The sequence below is a fragment of the Opisthorchis viverrini genome, assembly GCF_000715545.1.
Source record: "Opisthorchis viverrini unplaced genomic scaffold opera_v5_73, whole genome shotgun sequence".
NCBI lineage: Eukaryota > Metazoa > Platyhelminthes > Trematoda > Opisthorchiida > Opisthorchiidae > Opisthorchis > Opisthorchis viverrini.
The window spans coordinates 973,463-986,901 of record NW_008751729.1 but is presented as its reverse complement, the minus strand read 5'-3'; the positions used below and the strand labels follow the sequence as shown (position 1 = coordinate 986,901).

General features: G+C 46.3%; 1 protein-coding gene across 1 annotated transcript in view; it reads right to left on the bottom strand.

The window, feature by feature from the left end:
- The window catches only part of T265_04431 (hypothetical protein), a gene marked incomplete at both ends in the record, with an annotated part of 46,605 nt that extends 35,762 nt beyond the window's left edge, over positions 1–10,843 (bottom strand). Inside the window, 7 exons of the mRNA XM_009169176.1 lie at positions 192–387; positions 2,733–2,972; positions 3,018–3,133; positions 3,185–3,252; positions 3,296–3,429; positions 3,461–3,589; positions 10,716–10,843. Of these exons, the coding sequence (XP_009167440.1) occupies positions 192–387; positions 2,733–2,972; positions 3,018–3,133; positions 3,185–3,252; positions 3,296–3,429; positions 3,461–3,589; positions 10,716–10,783 (951 nt within the window). The remainder of the gene's footprint in view (positions 1–191; positions 388–2,732; positions 2,973–3,017; positions 3,134–3,184; positions 3,253–3,295; positions 3,430–3,460; positions 3,590–10,715) is intronic.
- Between the last annotated feature and the right edge of the window lie 2,596 nt (positions 10,844–13,439).

Below are 13,439 nucleotides of genomic sequence, written 5' to 3'. Positions count from 1 at the left end.
AACGAAAGCAAAAACAGGCAAAGGATAGGAAAGTACGCACCCGACTTTATAACCAACGAGGGAAATTGGATGTATGGGGCAAGAAAATGCAGTACTAGCGAGAAGATACGGCCATTAGACTGATGGAAGTAAAGATATTAGGAGCTCCCTCAATCACATAAGCCAAAGCAACTTGAGCGGCATCAACATACTTTGCCTTCTGTGTCGTACGTCCTGTGCCGTTGGGTCAGGGAGAATATGTGCAGGGGTATGAGGAGACGATGCAATAACTGATCACAGAGCACTTCATTTAATCCCTCGATATTGAGAGACAACAAGTCATTCACGTAGTGCAACAGATCCACATGTTCTGCGACCAAATCATCCAACCTTGTTCGATAATGAATGCTGCGGAAGGTAAAAAAAGGATATAACAAACGTCCTAAACTTCAGCACCAGGTGCATGTAGGAAAAACCAGTCACCTGAACACTTTAGAGGTCCGCCATACATAGGGGATCCATTCCTACTGTGTTGTTACACACGCCAAAGGAAAATGAAACTGTGGAAAGACACCCATTAATTTGTGGTCTAGTTCAATTAAGCATATTATGCTGCTTACAGCGGCACCAGTTCTAATCGAGCGATACAAGGATTACGAACAAGGAAGCACTAACTAAACTTAATGAGGCTTCTGTGCTACCATTTGATATTTCAGAGGAGATGAACATCTATGGGGTAAAAACCACCTCAAGGCATTTGGGTAGTCCATTTGGTTGCCACAAAGAGGTTGTTTGAATTACGTGTCAAGTAAACGGACTTTTGTTGGCAGCAGGTTCAAACAATCCCAAGATGTCGTACTCAAAAGGAATGAGCGCGATCTCGGCAAATATCTTTAGGTGGAATAACAGTCTAGGCATGGAAATTGAGCCGAGACAGGAGAATAGCGAACAATCTAGTCGAACAGAGCATTGAAGGCGAAAATATGCAGACTAAACTAGAGTTCATGGTGTTAGGAAACGGCGGTAAACTTTGAAAACCCTCAGTAAGACGTGCATTACGTTCGTCGCGAAAGTTCGGGAACAATATTTTCTAATGCCAACCAGATCAACTGGCTTAAAGCTGAACAGGTGGTTTTTCTATCCAACCCCGAGACGGAACAATACGCCATTATTATTATCAGCAGCGGCAACAACAACAACAAAAGAATAATCCTCATCAGACAACAAAATCAGTACTGACACATGCCTCACTGCAGGACAACAACAAAGTTTGTTTCATCACATTTAAGGCCTATAAGTGAAATGAAGATAAAAGAATGGATAAGAACGGCGCTAGACTGTCACAATCACTCTGAGGTCCCTAAAACGCCAAAAGCTCCATCAGACAAACTGGCAAGGAGCTGACAGCACGAAGAGCATGGGCACAGACTATCCGCCATTTCCTGCAATATTCCAAGCCAAGCTCTGAGGAGTCACAAGGACCTCATCCAAGAAGGCGGACCGAACCAGTATCATCAAAACACTCCGTCATCTCTCACACCCTTCTGCTAAGTCACAAACAGTCCACCTTGCAGTTTCCGTCATCCTAAAAGGTGCACTGAGAACAACCCCTGTCTTTCGGTGGACGATGTTTAGCCGTGCGCATAAGATGATCGAGCCACCACAGTCAATAGGGTTGGAATAATCGAGAAAAGCGTGAAAACTAACGTAAAGTTCCTCGGAGTATGCGATGTTCAATCACGGACTATTACACAAGGAAAGATGATAAGGGTTTTCTGCCAAAAGAAAGCTGTGGAAGTTAAGTAAAATTCCTTAACTTGAAAGATTACTAATATGCAAAAGTACTGGTCATACTGGTGGCAAATATCACTAGCAATGTTCGATTGACAACGTCTTTGAAACTAAAGGACCCGACGACATTGGATTTCCCTTCAAAAGCCAACGCAGCAAACGGCGGGCGCCTGGTTCAGTAAACCGCGGTTGTCCTCTGGACATTTGTAGGAAACGCAAGCTTTCATGTGACTCTTTTACAACAGACGCTTCAGTAACGTGAAGTTCGTCAAACTTTACTAAGATCACTGAAGACCACTGCTGGTAAGTAGCCCGAACTTGCTATGTCAAATATTTGTTCACTACTCACAGCAAAGCAAGAAAGCAGGGCTCCGGAGTGTCCCAACTGAAGGTTATAAGCATCCAACCAACTCCTAAAAATAGAGATCTTCGTCCGTGACTGTTCGGGGGCCAGCCGTCCCTAATAACCGAACAGCACATCGTTTGGACGGATGTGTCACGTGCAGGACACGGGCCAAACGAAGGCACACCCTGATTGGTCAGAATGCCAGCCAATCCGAATCAAGCACCTGTGACTCGACGCTTTTCGCCCCCTCAAGGAGATTCTGGCACGAACTTGTGGAACACACTGTGACTACCTTATAAATACAGTTGTAATAATTTTCCTTTGTCTCCATAAAGGGCTGTCTAGAGCTGCCGTGCCTTTTGATATACCCTAGTGGGTGAAGCAGGAAGCCAAGGGACCGATACAGAGTTGCACTACCGTTCAGCAAGTTACAACAGTGACCTTGCCCATAAAGGCTTTATTATTGCGTCTGGATTGCGACCCAATAAAGAAAGGGTTAATAGCCACGTAAATAAGTTAGTAAGCTATACACAGTGAAATGAAGAGTAGAGGTCGAAACCCAGTTTCCAAATTTACTGCACCTGTTAACCCAGAGGATATAAAAGTAAGCAGTCACCTCATATCGGATCGGAGTAAGGCATCAATATCCAAAATCGTGTTTCCAAGCGACCAGACTAAGCAGGAAAAATACGGCAACGAGGTCTGATGATGAATGAACTCCAGAGATCCTTCGTCCTTCACTACATACAGGGAGGTTACAAATCCATAGCGAAACACCCACCTCGATGAATGTTCAATGTAATCGTACGCACAGCGATGCGAACCATACTTTCCGGATGGCAAAATAACTTGATTGCTTCAACATATAAATCGAACTCTCGACGCTGCTACACAAAAGTACATGAGTGTTGGACAGGAGTTGACGGAAATGCATACTTCCAGGTAGAAAAAGTTTATTGTATTCGCATTTAACCGGAGCGAAAGAGTCTTCAAAAATGATATGTAGTAGGCCACAATCTAAAGACAAGACGATGGAATGGATTTGGATGGTATGTAAATGATGGTCACCTCCTCATCAGCAAAATCGAATCGATGTGCTATTATTTCATTAGTATGATTGTTCGATAGCAGGTAATCTGTAGCGGTGAAGAATGGGTAAACCAATAGTAGGCTACTTACATATGGCAGTTTTATTCGTGATATTCTCGAACAAAATATTCAAGGTTTGTAACAGCTGAATACAAACTTTTCGCGCAGGGTTCTGTTTCACATACTTAAGAAAGTATTCTAAAACGTTTTTCTCCAGAAAGAAGCTGCGACATGTGAAAGACACTCATAGCTTACTCCATAACAGTGCTGTCATTTTGATCACCCCAAATGAGGATTTCAGCGACCAACCGGACAACCTCAACGATCGTTTCTGAGTTTTGTTCAGTGACTGTCGGATTTTTCTGGATGACCGAATAAAGGTACCTTCGTAAAAGACGAAATACAGAAGCGAAATTCAGATGCTTCTTGGATGTCAACGGGTACAAAGATCACAAGAGCTGCTTTACTGGGTTCCTGTTTTAAAAAATGGGCACCTGGACAAAAATATACTCGTCTGAACAATAGAAGAGCTCATATTTTATACCTAAACGATCACCCCTTTGGCACAATGAGGCAGGTTCAGGAATGTCTCAGACAGCAGCTGCCCATGAGCAGCGATTGGTTGTCAGGCCTACACAGATAGTATTCCAGTGAACAGTCCAGTGACGAAGTCCGTATACGGCATGGAGACCGAGTTGCTGTAAGTCAACCTTGACCGTACTGAGCTGCATGTTCAGATGAACACCGAGGGTCCAGGCGCGGTGCCCTTCCGGTGCACAGCTGCCGTGCAACCCCAAGTATGACGGCTGAGACGCTGCCAAATTGCCCAAGATTAGAAAGATGCATTCAAAAAGATTACTTTGAACTTCCACTCCCAATGAAAGTTCAGAGGAAGAGACTTGAGGTTGTTGGCCTTACTAGGTTTATTAGGCTAAGTAGGCATAATCCGTGAACTTGATGAGAAAGAAAAAAGTGCGCGCCTTACCAAAGCGCGGGTAACCTTTTCCAATTTGTCATTCGTGGTGGCAAAAACGAATTTAATCGGTGTACAAGGCACCTGAAAGAGCATCCATATTCTACGGCTCCCAGATTTGGTCCCTCTGATTAGAAGACTTCAGACATCTTCAAAAGTATTGCTACCGTTACTCTCCACATGGTACGAAACCGGTTCCAGTGGCGAGAATGCCATCAACTTCTGGACGGACGCCCTAGCTACCGCTTGTCCGTTTTCGTATGCTGACATCATGTTGATTGACGTTCGCAAACGACGTAGGATCAGTAGCAATAATGAAGTCTTAACCCGACAGGAATCTCAGATGCATTTACCTTGTTGATGTTATAAGGTGTACGCACACTTTTTCGGTCGTTTCTGGGGCCCAAACCCCTACCATTTCTACATTTTCCTACTGTAAAGGTCGTTGCTCCTTGAAGAAAGTAAGGGTTCACCTCAGTAGTTTAGAGTCCAATGCAGTTGGAAAGAACACTACGAATCTACGCTAACTTAATGACGTCATATCTCACACGTTTCAATCGCCCTTTACACAGAAACACAGTCCCATGCCAATGCATTACTATGGTTTAAATACGCGTCCTGCATAGTACTTGGTGGCAACGTGGTCAATTTGTGTCTGATTGTGATAAATTAAAGGTTGACCCCAAGTTGCGACCTGATACAGAGGGTTCCGGGTACTTGGAAACGCAAGGTAGTCAGTGAACAGTGAAACACACGGTCACTTCAAGTCACGTCCAGAGGACGAGATCCTCAAGGTACATTTGGAATGAAATGGGCCCGTCAGTAAAACATTAACATAAGCATTACCATCACCAGAGAGAGCAATATCAGTGTTCGCTGACTGTCGTGCAAGGCTTAGTTAACTATACTTATAGTCATGAAATGAAACGAAAAAAGTGGGTGGCTGAGGGATCTGGTGCTGGCTCATCGCAAGCCTGCAGATGCAAGCACTCAACCAAACAGTCTAAGAAAATGACAGCATGAAAGCCACTTTGATAGAGGACCCTAGTCATTGTCTCTTCTAGGCCTGGGTGCCCAGGCAGTAATCCAGTCTATGTACAACCACGAATTTCACACTTACAGAGAATCTCATGCCACATCAAACGTAGTGCCATAGGCGTGGTGTGATTAGGCTGGTCGCCCTACTCGTTGATACTCCTTCCTTCCTCTTTTCCATATTTTCTCTTCTCCCCCTCCTTACCCTATTTCTAGGCCCATTCGCTTAGTCGTCTATTGCTGCTAGCAGTAATGTCCACAGCTGAATCGGACGCCATGGCCAGGCACTTTAAAACCTCACACCCAAATCCGGTACTCAGTTCACCAGAGAATCCTAAATGTTTCCACCCCGAAAAAAGCCAGACAACAAACTGCTCTTGAAAGTACGCCGGACTCGCTCCCCATTGATTTATGCTGTCTGCCTGAAACGAGAATTCAAAAAAAGTGCGGTTGTTGAACCCACCTCCCCATTAACTTCCGCTCTCCTTCGGTTGCGCCTCTAGTGATCCGGAAAGCACCGCTGCTAATTCTACTGAAGTTGGTATTGTTCTAAGCCACCCACAGGAAGGATCTCCGGTTGAATGGCTGTCCGTTGACAGTCACCCCTGTGCGGCCCGGTTGGTGACTACTGAGAGAGTATCCCGCAGACGCACCAATAATCGCGTTCATTGTCTGCCAATGCCCCAAAAGACTGTAGCCCTGCTACACCCAAAGATAGTTGTTACGACGCTTCGAGAGCTTTGTTAGGGAAGGCTAAGAGCTGACATTGTCAAGGTTACCGGTTATACGGATGCACGAGTATGTAGTCTTCGTGCTGCTGAAGCTCAACTGGGTATTCATAAAGGACTGGAATCAAGACACAAGAATAAAGCAGAACGTCTGCTTCAGTTATTTTATGACCACAGACTGTTTGTGTGCAGTACTCTCGAAACGACCAAAGACGCTTGGCTACATGGTGCTCCCCACGTCAAACCAACCTATAACACAGATGGACCCCTGCCAGTAGCAATAGGCAGCATGCATCTATTCACGATTGTCGCTCGTTTTGGAACCCCTAAGTAGGTTCGAATCACGCGCTTGTTCGCTACTGCTTCTGGTTACGCTCTTCAAAGACTTGCAAGATGTGCACATCTCGGCCGGCCATTGGGAATGTCTTGCATCCTGATGTAAATCAAGTCTAGTAAAACCATGTACTGAAGTCGCTTTCGGGGGGACGGGCTAGGTGGCTGTGGTCAGAGCGCGAATTTACTGACCGAATCCCATCTCCGCATCTCGATTTCCATATCTAGGCTTGGGCAATCTGGCAGTATCCTAGCTCTTCTGCTTCCTTCAGGTGATATGGCAGCTAGGCACCGAAACGGTGTTACACCTGAACATTTTTTTCACCTAGTACCTTTCGGACAACACTTCTGACGTTGACTCAACTGGAGGGTACTATCCACAAACCAGCAAGATTCTGGACGCTCGAATTGTGGAACGGCGTAATTAAATCTAAGCACTAGATCTCAAACAACTATTTAAAATTGCTCTAAGATAGCACATGTACTCTTCCTGGTAAAGAGAACAACACTACTCGACAGACTCGCAAACTTCTGTCGAAAGAGCATCTGCACGGTTCGAGAAGTTTCGTGGAACCCTAGAGCTAACTAGACGGTGGTGAGGAATTCTGGTACTGTGTGTCCACTATCCCAGCTGGTACGCGCAACGCAAAGAAGCCTCCGGTGAGTATAACAATCACTGATGATGACACATCGCTTATCGGTGAAGAGAGGAGCGATGCTGTAGCCCCTGGATGCATCTATGTCACACGCAGATTCCTCAAGCACCGGGTACTTGGGAGCTAGAAGAATGATAGAGGAAGCTGGTGGATTCCCAAGGCCCGAGAATGGGGAGGGCTTTCGCTGAAGACAACAGGGAATTCAGGCTTCCAGGCCTCCTTCCAAAAAGACTGGATACGGACCGTCCGGTCCTGGTGCCTTCACACGCCTCAGCAGGGATGTTTCGCTCCTTACTCCTTCTGATGGGCGATTAAGGCTTACATTCCATTTGCACATATGCACTATCATCAGAGGCAATCTTGCCGGAGGCCAGTCAAACTGTTCCTCGAAGTGTTTTTGCGAATTAATCACTGAGCCATCCTCGCACTCGTAGTTTCTTTAAGCATTAACTTATTTTTGCCAGTCGATCGTACTAAGCGACATAAGGTGTCTCCGGTAGCAAAAAGCTTTCACTTCCTGCGCTTCCATTACCCATGAGCGCTCTCGGTCTTTCCTTGGTCTCTTCAGTATCTGGCGTTTGAGGGGTTTCCGTGTGCCATCGTACTCGTTGTCTGCAGGTATCGATTTCCTGACACTAATAAGGACTAGCGATCTCAACGATATCTATTGATTATTTAGTCGTATCAGAAAAGCCGAACAGACAGCAGTGAGCGCTGTCACCATAGCTTCTTTCATATTCACGTGGTGGCTACCGGTACCGTGTTAGTTTGCTGTGAAGAGTAAATGAGCTACCTCCGGTCAACACTGTTGGGCTATGGTAGTCCTCCGGTGATGGCCGATTGGCATGCTTCTAGCCAACCTGCAATGGTCTGAAGGAAAGCGAACTGTAAGGCAGGCTCGCACTATAATGTGACCGGGATCAAGTTGTGTGCTGTTCTTCATCGACGGCTGACAGCCATCTGACCAAATTGGGTCCACGGTTGACCTGCGTTTCGTAGCCGCCAGTTAACGTTCTGGCCGGAAACAGTTGATGGTCAGCACACAACTGGAGTCGCTCTCTTTTGTCTGTGCGACGAGCATCGACACAAAATCGACTATCAAGGTGTGATTGTAAGGAGCTCAGACTGTAGTCTGTTGGGACACATGCCAACAGGTCAAACAAGGATCTTTTCTATGTCCAGTAGCACTAAATTTGATTAAAATAAATAAATAAACACATCAGTCATTCAGTCTGCAGCACCCTTTTGGGATATGACTGCCATGCCACGAGGGCTGAAGGAAGAAAGGCTGAGATATCGAAAGTTTGTCCAGGCACCGGTTGCAGACTGACCGAAAACAGCAGGAGGATGTATGTGGTTGTTCAGAGGCCCTGTCTCTAGCCTTTGGCTCAAAAGTCTGACCCAGAAGATGGTGGTGAGTAGGGTTTTATTCAGGAATACTACCCGCAACCGATGACCTGCTTGACTGAAGCGGGTGGCCTGATTCGAGGACGAAGACCATATCCCTGACACTGCGACACAGCAGACGCGACTGGAGACCCACTAAGTTGAGGGTTCGCTATTTTTCAACCGTATTAAATAACTCGTCAGCGGTCACAGTCAGTTACTGAGCGATTGGTGTGCGATTCCTGGGGCGACCATTTCTAACCTGTCCCTCCATCCTGGAAGGTTCCTACGAACACGGACATGCTGACCGTCTGGAAAGAAAGGAACAGTATAACTTTACCTCCCAGACTGCCTCAAAATACGATTACCCATAGTATGGGATCCCGCCTTTCTTGCTCTACTTTGGCCCTCCAAGTATGGTTCCCTCTGTTAAATTAAGTTCCGGCAAGTGCAGTCCACGGGATCATCGCAACATCCAAACCCGACAATCAGGTGAAGCCAATAGTTTCAGCCTTAGAAATATTGCAAGAAATGGCAGCTAATCGAGGTGGCAATAGTGCCACCAGTTTCTCCCTAAAGTATCAGACTGAGCGATCGAAGTCAGGTCTCAACGCGAGACTTATTGAACAGTGAGACCACACGACAATAATATTGGGATAGGCGAGAGCTTGAGATAACTTAGTGGTTAACGCGCGAACATACTAGTCAGAAAGTCCGTGGTTCAAATTCGACCCCGGGATCTCGACGGTTTCTGTCTAGGCCTGGGAGACCAGGTAGAATCACATCTTCGGACGAACATGATAGCTAGGCGCCAACAGGATTGATTGCTTGGAAAGTCCGTGGTTCAAATTCGACCCCGGGATCTCGACGGTTTCTGTCTAGGCCTGGGAGACCAGGTAGAATCACATCCTTCGGACGACATGATAGCTAGGCGCCAACAGGATTGATTGCTTGTTTATTGTTTAGATGCGAGTGGTCCAGAGAGACCGATGATCAACAACAGAGACTCGCCATCAGAAGGTAATGATTATGTGGCCAATTTGGAGTCACACTTGTTTGTCAGTAATGATACCAAATGGCGCGAAGGCCCACAATGTGTCTGAACCCAATACTACTGAGAAACAAGGTGTTTAATACAGAACTGTCGAAGACAATCAGCACTATCAGTACGCTTTGCGTCAAAGCTGAACAGCCCATCAACTCCGGCCTCCAATGAACCTATAAGCCACGCTTGCCCTTTGAGACCGCCGGCGAGGCTCGCAAAGGATGATGGGCCAAACAAGCTGGAGGTCTTGTTTCAGCAAGATGCTTCGATGTGCTCGCTACATTGATTCTAGAAAGTGTAGGTTGGTTGCTTCTTCTACCATGTCTTTCCTTTCCCCTTTTACAGATACCTTCCCTCGCACGACAGTTAGGCACCATTCTCCTAATGATGCAATTTCGTCGATGATGAGAACTGCATCGACTCCCACCAGATCTCTGCGGAGATTAATATGAAGCTACGCGGCAATTGCCTTGGAGCAGACAGTAAAAACACCGGTGCAGGGACAACATAGAGCGTCACCCAACACACACCAGCGCTCTGCGTTGAGCACACTCTTCGTGGGACTGCTTACAGTATAAGGAAAGGTTCGTAAGTCCACAAGCAGCTAGCAGGTTCCATCCGTTAGCTCAGTGGTAGCACATAAGTGGGTCTGCGACAGAAAACATCTATAGGACTGTATCACTCGCTACCTCTTTGGACACTTCCTGTCAGTATTGGATGTGGAATGAGTCAAAGATAATACTGTCAACAAATATACCACCAGAAGTGTGGTATCTCGCAATATGTGATCTGCTGACTAAAACTCCAGAAGTTAATCCGCAAGTGAACGAACCCCGAATTTACCTGGACACTCAGTGTGCAGTAGCCCACAAATTCTATTCCCGACATTTTCATTTTACACAACGACAGTACTACGAAACTAACACGTTGCTCTCCGAACCCCTTAAAACCGCGATCGTTGTGACCTCCTTAAACGAAAATCGAAGGTTCCATTTCAAAACCATTCATCAGGAAGTCCGTTGGAGCCCCTTCAGTATGGCGTCTTGAACAAACATCACCAGAATATAGATTCACTCACAACCAGTTACGGTTTCAAAACCCTCCCCCGCTTGCGAGTGAACCTAAACGGAGCACGGAACCTACGACCATGCCGAAGAAGCTATTGGCAGGTGAGTACATTATCCAGTAAATGAAATCAGTTAAAATTTGGTGCAGGGAAGGTGAGGGGAGCCAAAATCTGTCAATTCAATTGTTAGGTGAGCGGCGGTAGTTTACTACGCTCATTAAACGCTCACACCGTTCCAATTGTGATCCCAAGTTCATAATATATTTCAGGGGTACTAACCAAACTTACTTCAAGTATTCGAGGGAATGTAACTTCTTCGGCTTTGACAGAGCCACGTTCTGTCTTTTACCGAACATTATAACCAGCAAAGACGTCAGTGTAGCATGGCCCGAACACAGCCTAAATCTCAACTCGCCCGCTCATTTTGGCACAATCCAGGTTCAAATTCGGTGCCCGCTGGCCGATCCGTACCAGGCCGTACCAGTTTTTTCCGAAACCGCAGTGTGCACAAGGGCAACTGCTGCGTCAAAATGTAGCGTTTGTCTGCATATATGCTGAGACGAAAAGTTGCCAATCGCTTATCGCGTTTGCCAAAACGTGCTTAAACACATGTCTCCACAATTTGGCGCGCATTCTAATCTTCCATCTCCTTGAGCGCACGGGTCTGTGCATGTCGTTCGGCGGCCTCCATTCAACTGGAAGGCACAGGCTAAAAAGGGTGAGGCAATGCCAGCATGAGGACTCAATTATGAAGGCGTCTAAAAGTGGTCTGCAAAAGTGGTTGTTCACGACACTAGATGCGTCATGAACAACCGACCGAGGAAGGCTATTTCCGAAATAAAAAAGTATTACTTACAAAGGCGTGCACTCTGAGCTTGAAAGTCTTCAGACCATGTCTTCGCCGAATGTTAACTGGGTCAACAGTGAAAACGCCTTGGCCAAAGGTTGTTTAGTAAGTATTAGTTCTCCCCGGTGGCGATGATACTTCAGGAGGAAAAGGTCAGGCATGGTTAGCCGCGTTTCATATGCCATGGATATAAGACCGGCTACAATTTTTGCAGCAGCCCGTTCTACGCACTCAATGAGAGTAACATCTTTCTGACGCCCTGAGTTGACAACTTCGTTGGCATGTTCATGAGGCGGTCTGATGTAGGCCCGACGGAGTCATCAATGCCCTGGTGATAGAACGTTGAGCTCCAATATCAAAAATGAGAGACACTAATGAAAGTTGAGTACTATGTCTAAATAAATTAAGAGATTGGGTGCATCCAATGAACAGTAATACAGTGTGAAAATGAGGTACGCCGAACTGGTGAGACTTATCGGTATGTGAGGTCCTTGTGCTGTTGTGCGAAGGGAGGCCCGGCGTAGGGAGTTTTCCCCTGGATTAGTGCCATACTTGATCTTCGTTCCGTGGCCTGATGCTTTGTTAACGTTAGATCGAAGGGCCGATGTGGTGTGCAAATGAGGTGTGCTACGTTGGCGTCTGAGCCTGCCTGCACTCTGACTTGTGTGTGACGCGAGTGTGTGACGTGTGTGGAGCAAGTCAAATGAGGAACTTATCGTTTGTGAAAGTCCTTTGGTGGAAGTCCGGACTGCGGAATCGTGTTTTCTTCGCAGATATAGCTGCTACATGTGTTCCTTCCTTGTCCGCGGACTTATGGATTTTGGATGACCTCGTGCTCCGTGCGCGCACGTGATTCCCCGTGTGTTGTTTGTAGGGTTTGTCTTGTTTTGTCCTTATAAACGTCCAAAGGATCGTGAAAAGCAACAATGTGAAGTCACGTTGATCCCTTAACGGTTCACGGAACCTGTTTTTGGCAAAAGGCTGTATTCGTTGGTGCGAATTTGGCACGTAATTTTGAGGCAGACAAAACAAAATGTGGATATTAGGTGCTGGTGTGGAATTGTTTGGAGGAGTTATTGAACGGAAGGGTAGCTGTTACAGAGTATTTGGAAGTCTATGCAAGTAATACAATGGAAGGAGTGTCCAAGTATCCGGAGAACGGCCGATTTTCCATGATTAATTAGGACACATATTTTGGATGGCTCCAGACGGCTGAACCCTCTTTGGTACCTATCTTCGTAATGCCTTGTGGTTCATTCTCAATGCGCACGTCAGATGCGCTCGGAGAGACTCCTCCAAACCGCCTATTGTCATTTAGAGAGAGCTGCTAACTCAGTGACTACTGCTTTGCGGCGTCTACATCCACTTAAGTGGTGCTGACGTTGGAAATACAGGATTTCGGGACTTCAGGCCACAATACGGTGTTTCATGTAACGCACGACGGATGTCTTGTCGGGTGGCCGTCGGGCTTCTAACTTCGTCAGCATTTTGACTCTTGATGGGTGCAAGCTTACCTTTGGCTGACTTCGAAATCCAACAAGTTATCGGATTGTAGCGTCAAGTACAGCATAATGTGATCGGAGGTGCACGAATGAGTTGCGCACGAATTGGAGAATGTGCCGACCGACGAGAATTTCTGAGACAACCGCATAAAACGCCTGCTTTCGTTTTTAGTGTGTTTATGTCCGTGTTTCGCTCGCGGGGGAATGTGACGAGCCAGTCACGCTGAGGCAGCGGGTACATTGTTATCACACCCATACATCCTTCGATCAAGTGTAGCAGTGGGAAGACGCAAAGATAACTTCGGATATGCCCTTCATAACTTTCTATAGTTGTGCAGTACATAGTTTCTTCCTACATTCTGTCGTCGAAGCCTGGAGAACTGATAAATATGGAAGAACTCAGGACAGATATGAGGACTGTTGATTGTGATTGCCTGATACAACTGTGTCCTGATCAAAATATGTTCGGAGCTGGTATTAATTGCTAATGCAGGTAAACACGTGTTAATTTCATTCTCTAAGCTGAAACTGGTGCCCGGATTAACCGCTTCTGTTGTTCACATGTCCAAACCTAGTTAATTTTGTGACTCGTGTGCAGACTCAAACTTGTTCTGGTCCTTCCTCGCTGTAATTTGTTTGTTTGGTTCATCCCAAAACGATTAG